Raw genomic sequence first — 24542 nt, 5'->3', positions numbered from 1 at the left:
GTGTCACTCTAATTTTGCACATGCAGTTGCAGTGCTCCACCTCGTGGTGGTATTGGCCAAAAACACAGTCTTTCTACCCTATGTAGTTTCATTTTAAAATCAACCTGCTCAGATATTTTGACACAGCTTTGTGACAGGTTTTGTATTCGGACCTCCTGGCCCAGTTGTAGGAACATTACCATTACACCATAAGATAGATTATTTTATGTTTGCCTTAATATTGAAACTAAGAGTGTAGTGTTAGAAAAGCACAGGCTGTCAAGCAGCATCCATGGAGCAGGAGAGTTGACGTTTTGAGCATAAGCTCTTCATCAGGAATGTGGGGATGGCCCAAGGGGGCTGAGAGTTAAATGGAAGAGGGGCTGGGGCTGGGGGGAAGGTAGCTTGGAATGCGATAGGTAGATGAAGGTAGGGGTGAAGCTGATAGGTTGGAGAGGAGTGTGGAGCGGATAGGTGGGAAAGAAGATGAACAGGTAGGAAACGCAAGTCATGGAGGAGGTGGAGGGCGTGGGTGGTGTTCCGAACATATGTGGGGAGTTCGTGGACCAAAGGGGATGGGATGGTGTCAGGGTACGCAGAGATAAGTTTGGTGGGGCAGGAGTAGGCGGAGACGATGGGTGAACTGGGGCTGTCGGGTTTGTGATTTTTCGGTAGGAGGTAGAACTGGGCAGTGCGGGGTTCCCGGTCTATGAGGTTGGAGGCTGTGGATGGGAGATCACCTGAAGTGACAAAGTTGTGGATGGTCTGGGAGATAATGGTTTTGTAATGGGAGGTGAGGTCGTGGTCAAGGGGGCAGTAGAAGGATGTATCCATGAGTTGGCGCCTGGCTTCAGTGGTGTAGAGGTCGGTGCACCAAATTACCATAGTGCCCGCCACCCTCTCCTGTCGCTGGTTTGATGGTGTGGTTGGGTTTGTATTGGAAGGCTGCGTGTTGTGAGGATGAGAGGTTGAAGTGGGTGAGGAGGGTGAACCAGTTGAGGCGGTAAATGTCACGGCAGCAGTTGGAAATGAAGAGATCGAGGATGGGTAATAGACCAGCACGGGTGTCCAGGTGGATGGGGTGTGCTGGAGATAGGTGGAGGGGTCCTCACCTTCCACCCCACCAACCTCCAGATCCTCACATCATCCTCCGCCACTTACATACAGACCCCCACCAGGGATATATTCTCCTCCCCACCCCTATCTGCATCCTGGAGAGACCATTCCCTTCATGACTCCCTTGCATTCCCTCCTCCATCAACTTACCCTCCATTCCTGGCACCCTCCCCTCCACTGCAAGAAGTGCAAAACCTGTGCCCACACCTCCCCCCTCACCTTCGTCCAAGGCCCCAAAGGACCCTTCCATATCCGACAGAGATTTACCAGTAATTCCACACACGCCATCTACTGTATCCGTGGCTGTTGATGTGGAATCCTCTACATTGGGGGAGAGGACACCAACTTGTGGAACGTTTCAGAGAACATCTCTGGGACACACAAATGAAGCAAACCCACCGCCTCATGGCTGAACACTTTAACTCCCCCTCCCACTCCGCCAAGGACATGCAGGTCCTGGGCCTTCTCCATCGCCAAACTCGAGCCATCCGACGCCTGGAGGAAGAATACCTCATCTTCCGCCTTGTGACATTCCAACCACACAGGATCAATGCGGATTTCACGAGTTTCCTCATTTCCCCTCCCCCCCACCTTATTCCAGATCCAACCTTCCAACTTGGCACCGCCCTCTTGAACTGACCTACCTGTCCATCTACCTTACCATATAACCGCTCCACCCTCCTCTCTGACCTATCACATTCACCCCTACTTTCATCTACCTATCGCATTCCCAGCTACCTTTACCCCAGCCCCACACCCTCCCATTTATCTCTTAGCCCTCTTGGGCCATCCCCGCATTCCTGATGAAGAGCTTGTGTTCGAAACGTTGACTTTCCTGCTCCTCGGATGCTGCCTGACTGGCTGTGCTTTTCCAGCACCACACTCTTTTGATTCTGATCTCCTGCATCTACAGTCCTCACTTTCTCCTCCTTTATATTCAAACTACTCAAGCAAATGGCCAGGAGTGCCGGCAACATGACTAATCATGCTTCCAGCTTTGCACTGTTCCTTCATCCCAATACATAAAGGAGTTATTCGGGATTATTACAGATTTATGACAGCATTTTGTGAGGTTATTTTATTTGAGCTTGTTTCATCCTTTCTTTACACAAATAATATTTATGTTAGGACACATATCAAATTGTGGGCCTAATGGTTTATTGAAGTTAAGATTTTCCATTAAAGTCTGGTAATACTGTATGCTTTATTTGAACCAAACATTAATTGTGACATAATTGTTAATTGTTCTGAATAAGGCTTTATTACCTCAGCTATTCTGTGTTAATACCAACTGTTCAATAAATAAGTTAAAAACTGGTCATAAAGCAAAAATAAACTGCACAAGATCATTTAGAAAACTTGAAAACGAAAACAAGATCAAAAGTGTGAATATCTTTCAGAATGTTTATTTGTTCTTCTGAAATCTTGAAATTAATAATATACAAAGTGCTGACAATGCATACTGATGAGAAAGTTGAAATGCAAGTTCACATTACAAACCTGTTAAGACCTGCAAGATGACAAAGTGAAATCTCAACTAAGATGATAAGACAGAAATTGCTGTATTACTGTTGATTAGATTCAATGTTGGCGCAGCATGCTGACTATCAGTGTGCTCAGAATTTCTGCCTACATTTTCCATACACTGATGTAGGGACAGACGTTATCAGCCACTCTTGACTGGACAAGGCCTATGAAGATCAAAAGCAAGGCACAGCACCACTAGCATAGAGGTAGGTTCTGTGAAAGCCCTAATAGAGAATCCAATCTATTTTGTTTTTTCTTGCAGCCAATAGGCCACAAGTTTTTACTTTGACATATTCAGGTAATTTCTGTAGAATTCTCATATAATTATTGCCTGCCACAATCTGGCATTCACAATAATTTAACAAGCCTGTACGCTACACAGTAATTGACTTCATATCGCTATTTCAAGTTTGAATGAAGGCAATACCCCAAGCATTTGATTTGATTTATTGTTGTCACATGTCCCTGAGTATGGTGAAAAGATATGTTTTGTGAGCAGTACAGGCAAATCATAACATATAAGAACATACAGATCATAGGATGTTTAGACAGAGTGAGGCATACAGATTAGATTTGAAATTAGATTTGAAATTAGAGAAGTCCATTCAGCAGTCCAATAATAGTGGGGAAGAAGCTGTTCTTGAACCTGTTGGTGTCCTGTTTAGACTTCTGTATTTTCTGCCTGCCAGAAGAGCATTGCTGTGAGGAACTAACAATATAGGGACAATCAATAGGGAACACAAGCAAGGCTATGAAGAATGATGGTATCAGGATTAGGAGGAAGAGCTGGCTTGAACATAGATTAGTTAGCTAGAGGTGCTGATATGTGGAATTGTGATGTTGTGGCAGTAACAGAGACCTGGCTGAAGGAAGGACAGGAGTGTGTGTTAAACATCCGAGATACAGGCTGTTGAGGTGTTACCCAAAAGGAGTACTTCAACCTTCCATGGGCAGCGACATTATTCTTACAGAGAAGTGTATTCATTATTTCTTGAACAGTACCCTATTATGTTCAAATAAAAGACTGACTGAAACAATACTTCGCCTTCTAATGAATACTTTCCATGGGGAAGAATAATAAAACAAAATAAACCTTTATATCTATTCACTATTTTGTTTTACAACCTGTGGCATTGTTTACAAAGGGGTAACAGCGCTGGAGGGAACATTGATTTGATTATTTGTGCGAGTTGATTGACTTGGAAGGTGGGGATGAGCAAAGAGTGAGGGCAGCACCAGAGGCGGAACCATAGGCTCAGGAACGGTTTGTGTTGGTGCGGCCTTGGGGAGACGGTTCTGTTGACGGACCGGAAGTGGCCGGAGTGTATTAGCTGTTGCTGCAGCTATTTTCCGGTTCGTATCGCGGGGAATGGGAATGAATTGGTTTAAAAAAAGGGGTAAATGGGCGGCGGAGGACGGGGGAGTGAGTGAGGTGGGGGTGGGGTGAGGGAGTGAGGTGGGGTGTGGGGGTGGGGGAGTGAGGTGGGGTGTGGGGGTGGGGGAGTGAGTGAGGTGGGGGTGGGGTGGGGGGAGTGAGTGAGGTGGGGGTGGGGTGGGGGGAGTGAGTGAGGTGGGGGTGGGGTGGGGGGAGTGAGTGAGGTGGGGGTGGGGTGGGGGGAGTGAGTGAGGTGGGGGTGGGGGTGGGGTGGGGGGAGTGAGTGAGGTGGGGGTGGGGTGGGGGGAGTGAGTGAGGTGGGGGTGGGGGTGGGGTGGGGGGAGTGAGTGAGGTGGGGGTGGGGGGGGAGTGAGTGAGGTGGGGGGGAGTGAGTGAGGTGGGGGTGGGGGGGGAGTGAGTGAGGTGGGGGTGGGGGGGGGAGTGAGTGAGGTGGGGGTGGGGGGGGGAGTGAGTGAGGTGGGGGTGGGGGGGGGAGTGAGTGAGGTGGGGGTGGGGGGGGGGAGTGAGTGAGGTGGGGGTGGGGTGAGTGAGTGAGGTGGGGGTGGGGTGAGTGAGTGAGGTGGGGGTGGGGTGAGTGAGTGAGGTGGGGGTGGGGTGGGGTGAGTGAGTGAGGTGGGGGTGGGGTGGGGTGAGTGAGTGAGGTGGGGGTGGGGTGGGGTGAGTGAGTGAGGTGGGGGTGGGGTGGGGTGAGTGAGTGAGGTGGGGGTGGGGTGGGGTGAGTGAGTGAGGTGGGGGTGGGGTGAGTGAGTGAGGTGGGGGTGGGGTGAGTGAGTGAGGTGGGGGTGGGGTGGGTGAGTGAGTGAGGTGGGGGTGGGGTGGGGGGAGTGAGTGAGGTGGGGGTGGGGTGGGGGGAGTGAGTGAGGTGGGGGTGGGGTGGGGGGAGTGAGTGAGGTGGGGGTGGGGTGGGGGGAGTGAGTGAGGTGGGGGTGGGGTGGGGGGAGTGAGTGAGGTGGGGGTGGGGTGGGGGGAGTGAGTGAGGTGGGGGTGGGGTGGGGGGAGTGAGTGAGGTGGGGGTGGGGTGGGGGGAGTGAGTGAGGTGGGGGTGGGGTGGGGGGAGTGAGGTGGGGTGTGGGGGTGGGGGAGTGGGTGTGGGGGAGTGGGTGTGGGGGTGGGGGAGTGAGGTGGGGGTGGGAGAGGGTGTCGATCGGGTGGAGGGCTCCGGGTGGGTGAGAATGTTCAGAGCTGGAGCTGTTTTCTTTCACAGAATCCCCTGCATTGTGTAAACAGGCCATTCAGGTCCACACTGACCCTCTTAAGAGCGTCCCACCCAGATCCATCCTCCACGGCCTGTCCCTATATAATCCTGTATTTCCCCATGCACATCCCTGAATGCTATGGGGTAATTTACCACAGCTAACCCATCCACACATCTCTGAATACTCCAATCCTCCCTAAACTGCACATCCCTAGATACTCTGGTCAGTTTACCAACGCCAACCCACCCACACATCCCTGAACATCCAAACCACCCGAGCCTGCACATCCCTAGACACTATGTGGTAATTTAGCATGGTCAATCCACTCTAATCTGCACATCCTTGGACTGTGGGAGGAAACCCACACAGACAGAAGGAGAATGTACAAATTCCACACAGACAAGTCACCCAAGAATGGAATGAACTCTAGTTCCTGGTGCTGTGGGGCAGCGGTGCTAACCACTGAGCAACCGTGTCCCCTCCCCCACCATTTTTAAAGGTAAAATTTAAAGTGGAGTGAGGGAAGAGTGGTACCTGATACAACTGTATTACACACAGCTTTAACTTCACTCATCCAATTTAATTGTGTTTGTGCTCATGGCTGTGCATCTACTATGGAATTCAATACCATTAATGAAACTAAGCCACAATAGACTCTAATAAAGGTCATATATAATGACTTCAAGAAAAACACTCAATAAATTCATAAAACTGTACAGCTCCAGATGATCCTCCTGTTAGTGGACTGGTGCAAGATTTAACCTTCCATGGGCAGTGACATTGTTCTTCCAGAGGAGTGTATTCATTATTTCTTAAACAGTACCCTATTATGTTTAATTTTAATAGAACCTTTGACCAAAGTATAATGTTTGTTTCACAGTCTAAGTGATTCATGTATCTTAACAAAAATGTCAGTCTTAATTTTTTGATGATCTTTGTTCTTGTGTAAAAGAACAGATTGAATCATGCCAGATTGCTTAATGCCTCAGTGCCTGTACAGTTACTCAGAATGTTGTCCCTCAGGATTGATTGAATCATATCTTATGTGCACATGTTGCATTTACGCAGTTATGCGCAGGCACCTCCATGCTGGCAGAGCAATTGAAATGAAGAAACTTATAAAGAAATTTGAAATGAGACCGGAATGATCTAACCAAAGGAATTGTTTTTATCGCTAAGTATTCAGAGGCGAAAAGATGAAAGGAAGGAATAATTGAGATTGGTTTAGAAAGAGAATCTCAGTGGCAAAGAGGAAATGTTTCAGAGTAAACAAAAACAATCCCTGATTGTACCATGAAGAGCTTGGGGAGTGAACAATAATCCAGGTAGGGGAACAAATGATGTGGGCAAGGATATTGAATTCGTGGATATTCCCAAATAGGCTAGAGAAAAGCTGTGGAAGAATTTGGTAATGAAGGACAAAAATACATTTGCTAAGGTAGATAGAGGTGTAGATCTGGTGAGAGTAAAATAGATTTGTGATTATTTGTAAGGCACAGGAGCTAGTTTAAAGTAGATTAATTGTGTGAATTGAGGGCAGCTAACAAATTCATTTTTGACGTAACTCTATCTGAACGAAGGTTTTTTTGGACTAAAATGGGTAAGGTTGCTTTAAAACATGGCGTTGAGAGTTATCAAGATAGAAAATTTGCATAAAGCAAAAGTCATGCCAACTCAGAATAGTAGGAACTTAAAGTACTACTATAACAATCAGTATGAAATGCTGTTAGTGACCATAGTATTGAACAGCGCCTATGTAAGATCCTACTGGGGCATAGTTTACATAAATTCGATGTTGATGCAGTGTTAAACTAAGCTGTTCTCTCTGTCTGTCGAAATACAGGTCAAAAATATGTCTGCTATGGAAATGGATCAAGAACTGGCCAAAAAACTGTTCTTTGAAGGAGGCACTCTTATAATACTTGGAGTTCCTGAGGGCACTGAATTTGGCATTGATTACAACTGTTGGCAAGTTGGCCCCAAATTTAAAGGAGTGAAGATGATCCCACCAGGAATCCATTTTACGCATTGTAGTGCTGTGGACAGCAGCAATACTCTGATAACAGGGCCACGCACAGGTTGTTTCTTTCACATAAAGCAGAGGGAAGTTCTAGTGAAGCGATGGGACAAGAAGGAAGAAGAAATAGTTCTAGTTGAGGTCTCGGAAGAAGAGAGAGAACAGATAAGAGAGAATCTGACGGAACTGGACAAATGCTTGGGACCATATCCATATGCAACAATGAAAAGATGGGTTTCTTTAACCAATTTAATTACCGATCCCTTAATCCAGAAATTGCAACCTGAAAGTGGACGGATTTGTGCATTTTCTGAAGTGCAGCCAGAGATTGCACTACCACATACAAAGGATCGCGCCGAACAGAATCTATTGCCTTATGATACCCTATGCAAGAGCTACGAAGAGGGGTTAGCCAGACTGCCCAAGATGAAAGTTAAAGCTGGTACTGAGATCAGATTCACGACCATTCCAAAACAGAAGTATCCTGAGGGAGCATCCCCAGCTGAAATTACAAAGTTTAGCATGGACTTTAGCTATGCCCTGGATACGGTAATAAAACAGCGATACCCTTTGAACTCAAAAGATATATTAGGTTGGTATGTCATAGAAAGTGTGAGCTGCTTGATAAGATGTTATTTGCAATTCAAAATAATGTCCAAGGAGATTTAAAAATTGCATTTCAGCTTGACTTGCACTGTCTCAGAAAAGATGGTCTTTTTTGGTGATTCTATGTAGAGGATATTCCAACATAAAACAAACTCAGCCCAATTGAATGGGGGAGAGGTAAGTCATGTTCTTGTCTGTGGAACTTGGGCTGAAAACAAGACTAAGCCCAAACTGAGTGTCTTTGTCTGTTGTAGGGATCTAAAGCAAAATTAATTTGTTTTCTCTAAATCTAATTCTTTAGAATTAAACTACACAAAATTGACAATTCTGTGCTACATTATCTTTCCTGGAAAAAAGACAATGTTCTAGTTTGAGTTGGAATATACTGTTGGGACAATATTATATAATTTTGCTCGCATTAAACTGCTGCCTTAACATTTACCAAGAGTATGTGCTGTTGACGCCAGTTGGAAGCAGCAAAAGGATTTTTTTTTTAAGGGCGGCACAGTGGCGCAGTGGTTAGCACTGCTGCCTCACAGCGCCAGAGACCTGGGTTCAATCGGGTAACTGTCTGTGTGGAGTTTGCAGATTCTCCTCGTGTCTGCGTGGGTTTCCTCCCACAGTCCAAAGATGTGCAGGTCAGGTGAATTAGCCATATTAAATTGCCTGTAGTGTTAGCTGATGGGGTAAATGTAAGGGAAGGGTCTGGGTGGGTTGCTCTTCGGAGGGTCGGTGTGGGTATATGAATAGGAAGGGTTTGGAGAGATATGGACCGGGTGCTGGCAGGTGGGACTAGATTGGATTGGGATATCTGGTTGGCGTGGACAAGTTGGACAGAAGGGTCTGTTTCCATGCTATACATCTCTATGATTGATCATGATGGACAAAATGTGATAAAATTGTTTTAGATAAACCTGCCAATTTATTTTTGTTGTGATTTGATCTTGCTTCATTCAAGCAGTAATTATGTTCCTACAGGCCAGTAACCCAGGAGATTATCTTAAGTTCTCTGAAATTTTAATTCCAGTTTTATTAGTAAATGGGATCCAAAGGGAGCTATCCGATTGGATACAAAATTTCCTTGAAGGTAGGAGACAGAGGGTGGTGGTAGAGGGTTATTTTTTTCGATTGGAGTTCAGTGACCAATAGTGTGCCACAAGGTTTGGTGCTGAGTCCACTGCTTTTCCTCATTTGAATAAATTACTTGGATATGAATATAGGAGGAGAAAGTGAGGACTGCAGATGCTGGAGATCAGAGCTGAAAATGTGTTGCTGGCAAAGCGCAGCAGGTCAGGCAGCATCCAAGGAGCAGGCGAATCGACGTTTCGGGCATGAGTCCTTCTTCAGGAATATAGGGGACATGGTTAGTTAGTTTGCAGATTACACCAAAATATGTTGTGTAGTGGACAGTGAAAAAGATTATCTCTGAGTATTATGGGACCTTGATCAACTGAGTTGAGGAGTGGCAGATGAAGTTTAATTTAGATTTTGTTACGGCGAACTAGGGCAGGACTTATACAGTTAATGATAGGGCCTTAGGGAGTGTTGTTCAAAAAAGAGACTCCGGGGTTGCAGTGCATAGTTCCTTGAAAGTGGAATCGCAGGACAACAGGGTGGTGAAGGAGGTGTTTGGCACACTTGTCTTCATTGCCAGACCATTGAGGATAGGAGTTGGGATGTCATGTTGTGAATGTACAGGACACTGGTGGGGCCATTTTTAAAATACTGCATACAATTCTGGTTGCTCTTTGATAGGAACAGTGTTGTTAAACTTGAGAGGCTGCAAAAAAAAATTTACAAGAATGTTGCTGGGACTGGAGGGTTTGCACTATAGGGAAAGGCTGAATGGGCCGTGCTGTTTTCCCTGGAGCTTTGGTTGCTGAGGGCTGAACTTACAGAGGTTTATAAAATCATGAGGGGCATGGGTTGGAGGAGTTCAGAACTAGAGGACGTCGGTTTATGGTGAGGGGAAAAGATTTAGAAGAGACCCAAGGGGCAACTTTTTCATGCAGATTGGTACACGTATGGAATGAGCTGTCAGAGGAAATGGTGGAGGCTGATATAATTACAACATTTAAAAGGCATCTGGATCGGTATATAAATAGGAATGGGTTCAGAGGGATATGGGCCTGGTGCTGGCAGGTGGGAGTAAATTAGGCTAGGATATCTGGTTGGCATGGATAGGTTGGACCAAAGGGTCTGTTTCTGTGCTGTACATTTCAATGATTCTGTGACCTGTACGTTGGAAGCAGTTTGGAGTTGTGGGTTATGGTTGGGTCAGCTGACCCAGAATAATAGTCATAGGAAATCACAGGCAATGTCAAATACGAAGGCAGGCTCGTTAACTGATTTGCCTTTGTATTGTGGGATTTTTTTCTCAAGTTAGAATAAAAGTAGAAAGGCCCTTCAGCTTGTGCCCTCATACACCATCACACCTGGCATGCTCGCCATGCCACCTCATGACCTCCATGCTAAGGTATACCTCAGTGAACACACTGTGACCCCTGAGGTTCTCATTCTAGGCATTGGAACTTCCATACCTATTCCTCCACTATTCACTAAATAGAAGCAATGAATGCTGCAGTAGGACATGTTTTTAAAAAATAATCCATTTGAACGGTTCCCATTACATTCAAACTAAAATTAATTTCTGCTAAAAAACAACATATGTCAATCATCCAGAGCTTGAACTTTTAATTAGCTGAGACTGCATCAGTTGAAACCTCTTAATCATGCATAAATGAACATTGGAAATTGATTGTTGAGAACAGACTGCAAGAACTGTCAATCAAGCACGGGTTGAAGTGTTACAAGAGAGTAACGCAAGAAAACATAATGAGGCGGCTGAGATCCTAGACATCCATACTGTCCTGAAACACATGCCCTCTGCTTGATTGATATCTCTGGCTGTCTGTTCTATACCAACAGTTTCACAACATTTATGACATCACTTTCTTTTATTGTCCTGATGCATTCTAGCATCATTAAGATGGTTCATTGTTTCTGTGAAGTCTAGTGAGTGGACATGAAAGTGCTGTAGCCTATCATAAGGACAATATCTGATGACATGCACCTCACAGTAAGCCATGGAAGCTATGAGGGTAGATGCAGAGGCCTACTGGGCATGAGGACATGTGACAGATTTTTTGAAATATGTGAACTATGATTTATGATGCTGCAAAAGTCATTGACTCCATGAACATTGAGGAGGAAAGGACATAGCCTATCTCATAATGGAGTCAACCAGGTCAAGCATTTTGGGTATGGCGTAGTAACCTGAACCAATCTGCACCTTTAAAAGGCACTCCCAAAAATTGGAAAGCTCAGGAATTCGGGAATCCTGAAATTGGGGTCTCCTGCCATTTTCTATAGTGCTTCTGAGTCGTCCCAACTTGGCAAAAACCCAAGCCTTAATTTTGGATCTGTCTTTCACAAAGTGTTTTCTTTTAGTCCAAACTGGTTGAATCTCTCAGCTTTATTTTAATTCGTCGTGAAGAGTGAGCGTCCAGCTACATCTTTGTATAGTGAACCTCAGGATCATGCTGTCTCTGAACTGTTCCCTCATGCTAGATCCTGCCACGCAACCTTGTCTGGGATATTTTATACCTTTCTCCTTTCAAAGCCTCATCCCACTGTATCCAGGTAGCAACGCTGATTGGCTATTCTTGAGACACCAACCTTTTTTATTGTATTGGAAGCAGTTTGACAGTTTAAAACACAACTCAGCATTCTCGGTTAATTCTATTACTTTGGAGACTCCAGTCTATCCACTGTTAGCTCATAGGCTGCTGCTGAATGCACACATCTTGTATAATCTTCCAGGAAATAATTAACCACTCAGATTTGTATCCAGTATTGTTCTGGGCACCACACTTCGCAAAGAATGTGAAGGTGGGAGAAGCATGTTCCCTTCAGACATCTGAGAGGGCATCGACAAAGGGAAAACATTACGGAGGGCTGTGGGGAGAAAGCGAGGTGAGTTGCAGTAAATGAACCTTTCAGACAGCCAGCACAGATGCATTAGGCCAAATGGCCTCCTTCAGTGCTGTCACCATTCTATGACTACCTTTTTTGTCAAATACAGTTTATTTGTTTTAATGTATTCTATTCATCTGCAGGTGAATTGCAGTTTTCTTTTGTCTGTTTCCTGATCGGACATGTCTATGATGCGTTTGAGCACTGGAAGGATTTACTTCGTCTACTCTGTCATTCTGAGGAGGCTGTGACAAAACGAAAGGATCTCTACTCTGCTCTCATCTCGATCCTCTATCATCAACTTAATGAAATTCCTGCTGACTTCTTTGTGGATATTGTCTCCAAAGATAACTTCCTCACCACAACCTTGCAGGTAGTTTTTCTGGATCATACCAATATGCAAAATTTATTGCACTTCACTACTTAGGGGTTATTTCTGTGATTTGACTGAAATTCATAACTTATGAAGTAAATTTATTCTACATTTAAGTTTTAGGCACATCTGTATTTTCAAGTTTATCCAATACTCTATTGGAGAAGTCATGAAATGTTTGCTTGTTGTTAATGTTGCTACACTGTAAATCCAAATCCTGTGATAAAACATCAGTGGGTCTTTAGTCTGTGGCAGCAGAATCAAATACTTTATACTGTTGAGAGTCAATGGTGCATTTCCATGGCTAAATTCTGGGTATTGGTCACAATGCTGCTTGTGCCATCTGATGTAGTCACAACAGACCTCTTTGCAGCAGATATAACTGTGAATTGGTTGGCAGTTTCTCACACCCTCACTGAAACTTATCCCCAAATATTAACTGACTTTATGTTAGGGCTGATTAAAGTTGCTACTCCAATATAGCAGTAGTCGGAATAGCTCATGAATCCAAGGTAAACTAAGATATAAAGAACTGGCCTATAATTGCATAACCAAGTGAAATAATCAATCTTCCTCTGCCATTTCCATTATTACTTATATGACTGAAGGTGGATGTTGAAAATGTTTTCACTCAGTTTTTAGTCTGCTTGTCAGTAAACAATACATCTCAAAAATTAAGAATGGGTTTCAACAGAAATTACACACACAAGATGTGGTGAAGGGAAGAAGTAATCATCTTTTTCTGGTGAAGTGGATCCAGATCCTGGGAATTTTTTTTAAGGATCAGTTAACATAGAGCAAATAAAAAGCCTTGGATTGATTATTTAGAGTGTTGTTGATTGTCTCAGTTGCTGTGGTGGAATTTGCCATAACTGTCAAACTGTGAGCGGAATTTTTACAGCAGGTTTTAGGTGTGGATTAGCCTGAAGGCTCGTGAGTAAGATGAAAACTCTTAATTTATTTTCAACTTTGTAATTACAGAGCATCAACTAGACAAAGACCTCAAGGAAGAGCTGTGTAATTGTGGTAACATTAAGTTAACAGAATGTGATTGAGGAATGTGTTCTATTAAGTCATGTCTTCCCTTCTTCACTCTATATTTAGTCGGTTGATTATATTCTGACATGAGAGCCAAAAAGAGATGTTACTGGCTACTGCAGGAGTTTTGCTTGGATGTTCAAGTTCTATTTTTCATTCATTCGTTGTTTATGTCACTAGCTGGGCAAGCATCTATTGTCCATGCACATGAGTTACCTTTTGGGACTGCTGCATTTCATTTGGTGTAAACAGGCCCACAATTTTGTTCGGGAGGGAGTTGCAGGATTTTCACTCAGCAACCGTGAAGGAACAGTGATATATTTCCAAGTGAGGATGATGGTGACTTGTAGGGGGTGTTTGCATATACCTGCTAGTATTGTCCTTCTGGGAAGTACTAATCATGACTTGGGAAGGTACTGTCAAAAGAGCAGCAATGAAATTATGCAGTGCATCTTGTAGATGGTACACACTGATACTGAATGTGAGTGGTGAAGGGACTAGATGTCTGTGGATATGGTGTCAAAAAAGTGGCTGTTTTGTCCTGCACTGTGTCAGGCTTCTTGGGTTTTATTGGAACTGGACTCCAGGCAAGTTAGAAGTGTTGTATCACAGTCTTGTGCCTTTCGATGGTGGATAGGCCTTGGGAAATTGCAGGTGAGTTAATTGCTGCAGGATGCTAAGACTCAAACCTGTTCTTGTAGACAGCGTATTTAAATGGCTGTTCTACTTCAGTTTTTGGTTAATGATATCCTAAAGATGGTGATAGTGGGAGTTCAGTGATGGTGATGACATTACCTGCGAAAGCATGATGTTTGGATTCTCTGTTGTTGTCGATAGCGCTTGTGTAGCATAAATGTCACTTGCTGCTAGTCTTTAAAACCTGAATATTATCCAGGTCTTGCTGCATTTGGGCATGGAATACTTAGGTATCTGGGAAGTTGCGAATTGTGCAAGCATCAGCAAGTATCCCTTTTTCGGGCCTTATTGTGGAGGTCATTCAAGAAGTAGCTGATGATGGTTGCGCCTAGGGTACTACCATGAGGAGCACCTGTAGAGATGTCCTGGAGCTGAAATGACTGATCTCGAACAACCACAACCATCTTCCTTTGTGCCATGTCAGACTCCAACCAGTGGAAAGGTTTCCCTCTGATTCCAATTGACTCTCTTGTTAGGGCTCATTGATGCCATATTCAGTCAAATGCAGCAATTGTTTCAAGGGCAGTCATTTGGACCAGAGGAATTCAACTCTTCAGTCTATATTCTGGGTCTGTAGATTGTGAAGCAGCAAAAATGGCCTTTAGTAGAGTGATATGGTTTTCTTGTCGGATGTGGGAGTTTAAAAAGAGTTTAAATGCTGTTGGATGCAAATCTTATCAGATTGAATGGATCGGTTGGAGAGACAATTAGAAGCGATGAGGAATTTGCAACAGCAACAGTATGTGATGGATGGCAGTTATAGGAAGGGGGGAATGTCTCAGATCCAGTCACATAGATGGGTTAACTCCAGAAGGGTAAGAGAGGTAGGCACCTAGGGCAGGAGTCTTTTGTGGATATACCCATTTCAAACAGGTATGCTGTTTTGGAAAATATAGTGGGTGATGGATTCTCAGGGGAACGTAGCACGAACAGCCAAGTTTCTGGTATTTAGACTGGCTCGAATGCAACGAGGGGTACATCAGCTTCCAAGAGATCAATTGTGTTAGGGGATTCTGTAGTCTGAGGAATAGACAGACGTTTCTGTGGCCAGCAGAGAAAAAGCAGAATGGTGTGTTGTTTTCCTGGTGACATGATCAAGGATGTCTCAGAGAGGGTGCAGAATGTTCTCACCAGGGAGAGGGACCAGCAAGAGGTCATTGTCCACATTGGAACCAACTATATAGGAAGGGAAAAGGTTGAGACTCTGAAGGGAGATTACAGAGAGTTAGGTAGAAATTTAAAAAGGAGGTCCTCAAGGGTAGTAATATCTGGATTACTCCCAGTGCTACGAGCTAGTGAGGGCAGGAATAGAAGGATAGAGCAGATGAATGCTTGGCTGGTCTATGGGAGAAGGATTCACATTTTTGGATCATTGGAATCCCCTTTGGGGTAGAAGTGACCTGTACAAGAAGGACAGATTCCACCTAAATTGGAAGGGGACTAATATACTGGCAGGAAAATTTGCTCGAACTGCTCGGGAGGATTTAAACTAGTAAGGTGGAGGGGTGGGACCAAGGGAGATAGTGAGGAAAGAGATCAATCTGAGACTGGTGCAGTTGAGAACAGAAATGAGTCAAACAGGGCAGGCAGGGGCAAGGTAGGACGAATAAATTAAACTGCATTTATTTCAATGCAAGTGGCCTAACAGGGAAGGCAGATGAATTCAGGGCATGGTTAGGAACATGGGACTGGCATATCATAGCAATTACAGAAACATAGCTCAGGGATGGGCAGGACTGGCAGCTTAATGTTCCAGGATACAAATGCTACAGGAAGGATAGAAAGGCAAGAGAGGAGGGGGAGTGGCATTTTTATTAAGGGATAGCATTGCAGCTGTGCTGAGGGAGGATATTCCCAGAAATACATCCAGGGAAGTTATTTGGATGGAACTCAGAAATAAGAAAGGGATGGTAAGCTTATTGGGATTGTATTATAGACCCCCTAATAGAGGGAAATTGAGAAACAAACTTGTAAGGAGATCTCAGCTATCTGTAAGAATAATCGGGTCGTTATGGTAGGGGATTTTAACTTTCCAAATATAGACTGGGATTGCCATAGTGTTAAAGGTTTACATGGAGAGGAATTTCTTAAGTGTGTACAAGACAATTTTCTGATTCAGTATGTGGATGTACCTATTAGAGAAGGTGCAAAACTCTTGGGAAATAAGGCAGGGCAGGTGACTGAGGTGTCAGTGGGGGAGCACTTTGGGGCCAGCGACCATAATTCTATTCGTTTTAAAACAGTGATGGGAAAAGATAGACCAGATCTAAAAGTTGAAATTCTAAATTGGAGAAAGGCCAATTTTGATGGTATTAGGCAAGAAGTTTTGAAAGCTGATTGGAGGCAGATGTTCGCAGGTAAAGGGACGGCTGAAAAATGAGAAGACTTCAGAAATGAGATTACAAAAATCCAGAGAAGGTTTATTCCTGTCAGGGTGAAAGGAAAGGCTGGTAGGTATAGGGAATGATGGATGACCAAAGAAATTGAGGGTTTGGTTAAGAAAAAGGAAGCATATGTCAGGTATAGACAGGATAGATTGAGTGAATCCTTAGAAGAGTATAAAGGCAGTAGGAGTATACTTAAGAGGGAAATCAGGAGGGCAAAAAGGGGACATGAGATAGCTTTGGCAAATAGAATTAAGGAGAATCCAAAGGGTTTTTACAAATCAATTAATGACAAAAGGGTAACGAGGGAGAGAATAGGGCCCCTCAAAGATCAGCAAGGCGGCCTTTGTGTGGAGCCACAGAAAATGGGGGAGATAATAAATGAATATTTTGCATCAGTATTTACTATGGAAAAGGATATGGAAGATATAGGCTGTAGGGAAGTAGATGGTGACATCATACAAAATGTCCAGATTACAGAGGAAGAAGTGCTGGGTGTCTTGAAACGGGTAAAAATGGATAAATCCCCAGGACCTGATCAGGTGTACCCGAGAACTCTGTGGGAAGCCAGAGAAGTGATTGCTGGGCCTCTTGCGGAGATATTTGTATCATTGATAGTCACAGGTGAAGTGCCGGAAGACTGGAGGGAGGTTGGCAAACATGGTGCCACTGTTTAAGAAGGGTGGTAAGGACAAGCCAGGGAACTATAGACCGGTGAGCCTGACCTCAGTGGTGGGCAAGTTGTTGGAGGGAATCCTGAGGGACAGAATGTACATGTATTTGGAAAGGCAAGGACTGATTAGGGATAGTCAACATGGCTTTGTGTGTGGGAAATCATGTCTCTCAAACTTAATTGAGTTTTTTGAAGAAGTAACAAAAGATTAAGGGCAGAGCAGTAGATGTGATCTATATGTGATGTGACTGTGTGGAGTTTGCACATTCTCCCCGTATCTGCGTGGGTTTCCTCCGGGTGCTCCGGTTTCCTCCCAAAGTCCAAAGATGTGCAAGTGAATTGGCCATGCTAAATTGTCCGTAGTGTTAGGTAAAGGGGTAAATGTAGGGGAATGGGTGGGTTGCGCTTCGGCGGGTCGGTGTGGACTTGTTGGGCCGAAGGGCCTGTTTCCACACTGTAATGTAATTTAATCAAATATATAACAATGGCCTCTTGGTCCTGTCAACTCTGCAAAGTCCACATTACTAATGTCTAGGCGGCATGGTGGCACAGTGGTTAGCACTGCTGCCTCACAGTGCCAGAGACCTGGGTTCAATTCCCGACTCAGGCGACTGACTGTGTGGAGTTTGCACATTCTCCCCGTGTCTGCGTGGGTTTCCTCCGGGTGCTCCGGTTTCCCAGCACAGTCCAAAGTTGTGCAGGTTAGGTGAATTGGCCATGCTAAATTGCCCATAGTGTTAGGTAAAGGGGTAAATGTAAGGTAATGGGTGGGTTGCGCTTCGGTGGGTCGGTGTGGACTTGTTGGGCTGAAGGGCCTGTTTCCACACCGTAAGTAATCTAATCTAATATGGACTTCAGTAAGGCATTCGACAAGTTCCCCATGGGATACTGATTAGCAAGGTTAGATCTCTCAGAATACAGGGAGAACTAGCCATTTGGATACAGAACTGGCTTAAAGGTAGAACACAGGATGGTGATGGAGGGTTGTTTTTCAGACTGGAGGCCTGTGACCAGTGGAGTGCCACAAGGATTGGTGCTGGGCCCTCTACTTTTTGTCATTTACATAAATGATTTGGAAGCGAGCATAAGAGGTACAGTTAGTAAGTTTGCAGATGACACCAAAATTGGAGGTGTAATGGACAGCGAAGAGGGTTACCTCAGATTACAACAGGATCTTGACCAGATGGGCCAATGGGCTGAGAAGTGGCAGATGGAGTTAATTCAGATAAATGCGAGCTGCTGCATTTTGAGAAAGCAAATCGTAGCAGGACTTATACACTTAATGGTAAGGTCCTCGGGAGTGTTGCTGAACAAAGAGACCTTGGAGTGCAGGTTCATAGCTCCTTGAAAGTGGAGTCACAGGTAGATAGGATAGTGAAGAAGGCGTTAGGTATGCTTTCCTTTATTGGTCAGAGTATTGAGTACAGGGGTTGGGAGGTCATGTTGCAGCTGTACAGGACATTGGTTAGGCCACTGTTGGAATATTGTGTGCAATTCTGGTCTCCTTCCTATCGGAAAGATGTTGTGAAATTTGAAAGGGTTCAGAAAAGATTTACAAGGATGTTGCCAGAGCTGGAGGATTTGAGCGATAGGGAGAGGCTGAACAGGCTGGGGCTGTTTTCCCTGGAGTGTCGGAGGCTGAGTGGTGACCTTCTAGAGGTTTACAAAATTATGAGGGGAATCGATATGATAAATAGACAAAGTCTTTTCCCTGGTGTGGGGGAGTCCAGAACTAGAGGGCATAGGTTTAGGGTGAGAGGGGAAAGATATAAAAGAGACCTAAGGGACAACTCTTTCACGCAGAAGGTGTTATGTGTATGGAATGAGCTGCCAGAGGAAGTGTTGGAGGCTGGTACAGTTGCAACATTTAAGAGGCATTTGGATGGGTAAATGAATAGGAAGGGTTTGGAGGGATATGGGCCGGGTGCTGGTAGGTGGGACTAGATTGAGTTGGGATATCTGGTTGGCATGGACGGGTTGGACCAAAGGGTCTGTTTCCATGCTGTACATCTCTATGACTCTATTTGAACCAAGGTTGTAATGAGGTCAGGGACTGAGTGGTTCTGATGGAACTGAAGTTGAGTATAGTGAGCAGGTTATAGCTGAGTCAATGCTGTTTGATAGTACAGTCGGTAATACCTTACACCACTTTATGATAAGATGAGTGAGACTAATGGGTTAGTAAGCAAGATTGGATTTGCCCTGCTTTTTGTCTGCAGGACATATCTGGGCAATGTCCCATATTGTCAGGTAGCATTCTGGAACAGCTTATGGCATCAGCAGATTGTCACCTTAGTTTTCAGTTTGCATGGTGCTGGTCCGAGCATGCACTCCTGCACTCTTCTTTGAAGTAGGTTTGATCACTGGCTTAATGGTAATGATAAAGTTGGGTATGTGCTCGGCCATGAAGTTGCAGATTGTGATGGAGTATAATTCTGCTGCTGATGGCATACAGTATCTCATGGATGCCCAGCCACATAACATGGTGTAGAGTATCCTCAGTATAGATAAGTCTGTAGCATTTTGAGTTGTTGGCATTTCAAATTGATAACACTGTTATGCTGGTCCTTCTTAATTCATGTCTCTTGCATTAGAGGATACCTCTTGTGTTGATGGGAAGGGTCAGTTTTGATGGCTTTGCATGCATGACTTTATTTGTCCTTCCCATATATTTGACTGGATGAACATCTCCATATGGGGTCAATAGACTGTAGTTTCTCAGGGTTCTGAATTTACTGCTTTGAAGTCTTCAATATACTTAATTATGTAGACTGTCTTCATTGCGTATTCCGCATTGCAAATTAAACATTGATATCAAAGAGTCTTTCTACTGTACAGTTACCCTGATTCTATTTGTTCTAATCTGTCTTGCTGTGCAGTGATCCATTTTGACATTCTGGAATTTCCTATATCAATAATACGGTGATCAGCACAATTGTGCTTTTCAAAGTATGGCCTCCAGTTTGGTGCAGTAGGGCACCTTAATTGGTAATTATGGTCTGCTATTTGACACACATGATTAATCTCTGGGGTTAGAGTCATAACTTATCAAATTGCTGAATGCCACGTAATAACATACCCAGGCATCTTATCTACAGAGAATATTGTGATATCAGCTTTCTTATACACTTCAAGTTTGAGTTTGATTTATGCTAATTCATGCCTTTTAAGGTCACATTGAATCTTTGAATGCATAATTTGATAGTGTTCACGGAAATGAAGGACTTTCACTATAATGCCATCCTTACATAGGCCCTCTCTTGAAGCCCAACCCATTTGCAAGCGTTAGGTCTTTTAGATTTTGTATGATTAATCTGATTTAATGCAAATTCTTGCAGTGTGAGTCGGAAATACTATTGAATGTTTTTTAAAAAATTTAAGTACCAAATATTTATTTTTTCAGATGATTAGTTTTGTAATCGAAGTTTTATTTTTATTGGCTATTTGGTATTCCATTTGTGACAATTATTGTCTCTGTTTATGCTTAAAATTTGATGTGAATAAATTACCATAAGTCTTTGTAACTCCACTTCAAATGGTGCTAATGTACCTTTCAGAAGGGTTTCTTATTCGGGTGCAGTGGTATGTGCTAAGTAGCAGTTGGAGATGAATTTCTATGTATTGATTTATTGTTGGAACATCTTGGCATTAGCTGCTGAAGAAATAATTTATCGATTAGCTCGAGTAAGTTTGGCTTGTCAGAGGAGTTGGCCATAATCAATTTCTAACTTAATTCCAGGGACAAGTGCTTTGACTGGATGATAGTGGAACTAAAACACTGATAAAGATTTGTGCTTAACTGACTCTGTTTTTTGTACTGTTGTTTATAGATTTGTTGTGAGACTTAAGAATTGGATGAAGAATTATCAGAGAGATTTAATTTAATAAAAATAATGCTAAAGAAAAGAAAAAGTCTATATCACAATAGAGGGAATGTTAGGTGATCCAGCAATTTCAGATTAATTCTTAATTGTGTGTACATATATTTCATGAAATGTGTTTATGGCATGTATTCCATATTCTGTTTTTATACTGGATAGACAGTCAATATCTCATGCATACTCTGTCTCTTTTCTGAAACACGTTAAGTATCACACACAAATGTTGGTCTTATGAAAAAAAAAATAAGCTGTCCAGGGAAGTTCTGCAGTTTGAAATTGTGTTTGTCGCATTTGTCTGTCTGTTGACTGTATCTGATTGCAGTATTTGCTGGTTTGCATTTGCACAAAACCAATCTAAAATGCAGCAAACCTATTTATTAACCAGCATCTATGGGACCAGGAGTGCGTTGGTTCATCAAGTATTCCGATTGATCACGAGATCCACATAAACAATGTAAAAACACACACTCAGGAATAGGAATGCAATGCAGGGGGTACATACATCACTGTTGTACATTATTTAAGTGATTTATGCTGTTAATAATGCTACTTGCTTTAACTAAAACTTACTGGCTGAGAGCCTTCTCACTCTCAGGTGACTACTTGGAGATTGTGTAAACTTCTGATATTTGAAGTATATAATTTTTGCCTGTTTTTGATGGTTCTGATTCGACTTTGTTAGAAAAATACAGAGGAACCTCTATTATCTGGCATTCGATTTACCGAATTTCGGATTACCCAACAAGTTCGCACGGTCCCTATGTGTGGCTAACTATGTTCTCAGGCATCAATTATCTGGCACTCGATTAACCGAACAAAATACTCGCCGCCCGTAACCTTCGGACAATCAAGATTCCTCTGTAAATAGTTTTGAATCAATACAGATTTGTAACTGTACTTCAGTAACATGCTGGATAACTTCTCTCTATCCTATACATTTTGATTTTGAGGAATGTAACACATTGTGGTCCTGTGCTAACATCTTGACAGGGATTAAGTTCTTCCAACTATATCTGCCAACCTGGTGTAGGTTACGGTTTGTGAGAGGCAGGTAAAACGCTGTCTTTCATGCTCAATTTTTCCTTATTGGTCCAATTTTACTTATTGTTGCCCAGACTCAATGATTTAGTATGTTCTGCGCGACTTTATACCTTTTTTAAAGGAAATAATGCTCCAATATTTAAAAATCTACAGTCAACTTGGAACCAGTCTTCATTATTTATTCTTCTCTCTCTCTCTGCTTTATGTTGAGGTCCTACGCAGAGATTACAAAAATATTGCTGACAGACTTACAAAGTTAATGTGGAAATGTTATGGTTAGCACTTGAATTTTTTTAGCTACTCATTTTATAAATAGAGTCTAGCTTTCCTCTTAAACAATTGCATTTTTGAAACTGCACACATTTTGCAGCAGAAGTTTGTGGTGCAGAAAATAGGTTTTGATACTGTCCACGAGAAAAGGTCCATTAACTGTTTATGGTGTTGGTTCTCATTTATATAAAACTTCATTTGTTTTTCTTACCTAATGTTTTATAGTAGCAGTTTCTCTCTCTGCATTTTTGCTTTGGCACTAATAAAATTGTGACATTTCCCATGATCAGTGGATTGAAGTTTTTTTAATGTGCAAGTTGGTGACTTGAGTTTTCAGCAACATGGGAACCTGCAACTGAAGGCAGTTGTTTACATCGATTTAGTGCTTTTCCAAATGTTTAAATAGGCAATTAGATACCATTGTTCACATTCACAATACATCAATACATTGTGCACATAAACATGATATTTAAAAATGTACAGTTTTTTTTCTCTGTATTGTTGGAATCAGGAACACAATGTCTGATGAGCAGGAGAAGGGCAATTTCCATAAAAATTTTAAAAAGTACTTGAGGATGAAATGTTTTGTGGAACTTGAGGGAATGAAGTACTTTTGTGCTCTTTCAAACAACCAGATCTAAGCATGGTGGGCTGATTGACCATTTCCTTCTAAATCTGACCAGATCTATTTCTTTTTTCAGAATCAGCAAAACTCATCTGAAGTGCAAGTAGCAGTGAAAAGATTTAAATGAGTTGAATTGTATTAATTTCACACTTGGTGAATTTGTTATTTGGGTTTATGAAAAGAGCTTCACCTATCAATATTACTGGTTGAAAGGGATAGAATTTTGTGGTTGTGGAAATTATTTTGTTTGTAGCTTTTCAAGGATAGGTTTGTTGATCATATAGTATAACAAAGGTTTTAGTGGTGGAGCGGTAGTGTCCCCTATCTCTGAGCCAGAAAGCCCAGGTTGAAGTCCCACCTGCTGCAAAAGTGTGTCATAACATCTCAACAGGTTGTATAGGAAATGTGTCAAAGTATAAAAATTCTGAAAGTAAAAAGCATGTTTGGAATGTTGCTGCTAATTAAGTTTTGAGTTTATTTTAAATAAAGGTATCTTTAGATTTTTAATTATTTTTCCATATTGTGCCTCTAACTTTTTTTTCTTTAACATTAGGAGTTTTTCTCTTACACGTGCAACCCAGATGTAGACAAAGCTCTGCAGAAGCGGGTGGAAAAATTTAAAGCTCATTTAACCAAGAAGTTCAAATGGGATTTTGATGAAGAACCTGATGATTGTGCTCCTGTGATGGTTGAGTTACCTGAAGGACAACTGGGCTGATTTAGATCAGTTAATAAAACCTTTTGATCCATGAGCCATTTGGTAAATGTCTGTCTTTTATGTTTATCAACTTAAGTATGTAAAGTAGAAACAAGCTTGTTTATGTTTTATAAATTATTGTAAAATATTTACTCTCTATTGACAATATAAATTTGCGTGTGAAAGCACTTTTTATCTGGACATTTTTAATGGAACATGTTGGGATCAATAGATATGTTTATTCTTCACTGTTTTTGTTAAAATTAATTGGTCTATTTACTGATCAAATGAAATACAGTGCTCAAAAACTGATGCTCATTTTTGTTAAACATCCTGTCTCATTAGTTCCTTTTAGCAATCTTTTGGTCCTATTTTAACTCCAAGAATAAGTTACATTGCATTCTGTGCAGTTATCAAACTAGAAGTTGAATGTATTTTATTGTTGCCTCTCAGTTATTCATGAACTGTAAAATAACAATTTTGCTTAATCAGTGGACCATGCAGTTGTTCTTTTTTTCCTCAGCATTGTTCAAAACATTTTGACAAGGCCAAGCAATAATTATGGCATTGCAGTTACTATGTCTTCTCTGTTTTTTATGACCAATTGAGGAAGGGTGATTCAGCTCCCCTCTTTTTAACCCCCACTTGGTTGGTTGCAGCAGATTTTGTTTTTTTAACTTTCTCTCTTGTATCGCACTGCAATTAATACATACTACCATTCAAAATCAATGATTTAATTATGAGATTTTCTTGAATGAAACAAAGATGTGTGTTATTATCTACAAGCCCTGAGGTAAAATAATAAAACACAGCATCAGACATAGATATAAGATTCAAAAAAGGGAGAGATTGTCTGGACTCTCAGGAAGAATGAAGGCTGAATGGTTTAAAGTAATTGGAATCCTTGAGATGTTGCATCTTTAACTTGGGGACAATGTAAAGGTTGCCTTGGATTCTCAGCAGGAACAGAGTCTGTAGGTATCCTTGTGAATGTTCTTGGTGAATGATTGATTGTTTTCTTAAATTCCTTTTTCGCTGGGAGCCATGTTTTG

At 42.5% G+C, this 24542-nt stretch overlaps 1 protein-coding gene across 1 annotated transcript; it reads left to right on the top strand.

Moving 5' to 3' along the window:
* Positions 1-3893: 3893 nt before the first annotated feature.
* aar2 (AAR2 splicing factor) lies at positions 3894-23984 on the top strand. Its single transcript, XM_043710583.2, has 4 exons — positions 3894-3975; positions 7058-7823; positions 11956-12185; positions 23347-23984. Exons 2-4 carry the CDS (start codon positions 7067-7069, stop codon positions 23509-23511), a joined length of 1152 nt encoding a protein of 383 aa, XP_043566518.2. The 5' UTR covers positions 3894-3975; positions 7058-7066; the 3' UTR covers positions 23512-23984.
* The last annotated feature ends 558 nt before the right edge of the window (positions 23985-24542 follow it).

The sequence above is a fragment of the Chiloscyllium plagiosum genome, unplaced genomic scaffold (assembly GCF_037043375.1).
Source record: "Chiloscyllium plagiosum isolate Xiang-an unplaced genomic scaffold, Cpla_swu_hap1 HiC_scaffold_15, whole genome shotgun sequence".
Classification (NCBI taxonomy): Eukaryota; Metazoa; Chordata; class Chondrichthyes; order Orectolobiformes; family Hemiscylliidae; genus Chiloscyllium; species Chiloscyllium plagiosum.
Note: the sequence above shows the minus strand (reverse complement) of the source record. Positions and strands in the feature narration are given on the sequence as shown.

Bases quoted from the DNA above. Each gene is read 5' to 3' on its own strand.
- aar2 (XM_043710583.2), top strand. From the start codon at position 7,067: ATGTCTGCTATGGAAATGGATCAAGAACTGGCCAAAAAACTGTTCTTT. The intron at 7,824-11,955 runs GTTGGTATGTCA...ATTCATCTGCAG, and splicing joins GAACTCAAAAGATATATTAG to GTGAATTGCAGTTTTCTTTT. The intron at 12,186-23,346 runs GTAGTTTTTCTG...CTTTAACATTAG, and splicing joins TCCTCACCACAACCTTGCAG to GAGTTTTTCTCTTACACGTG.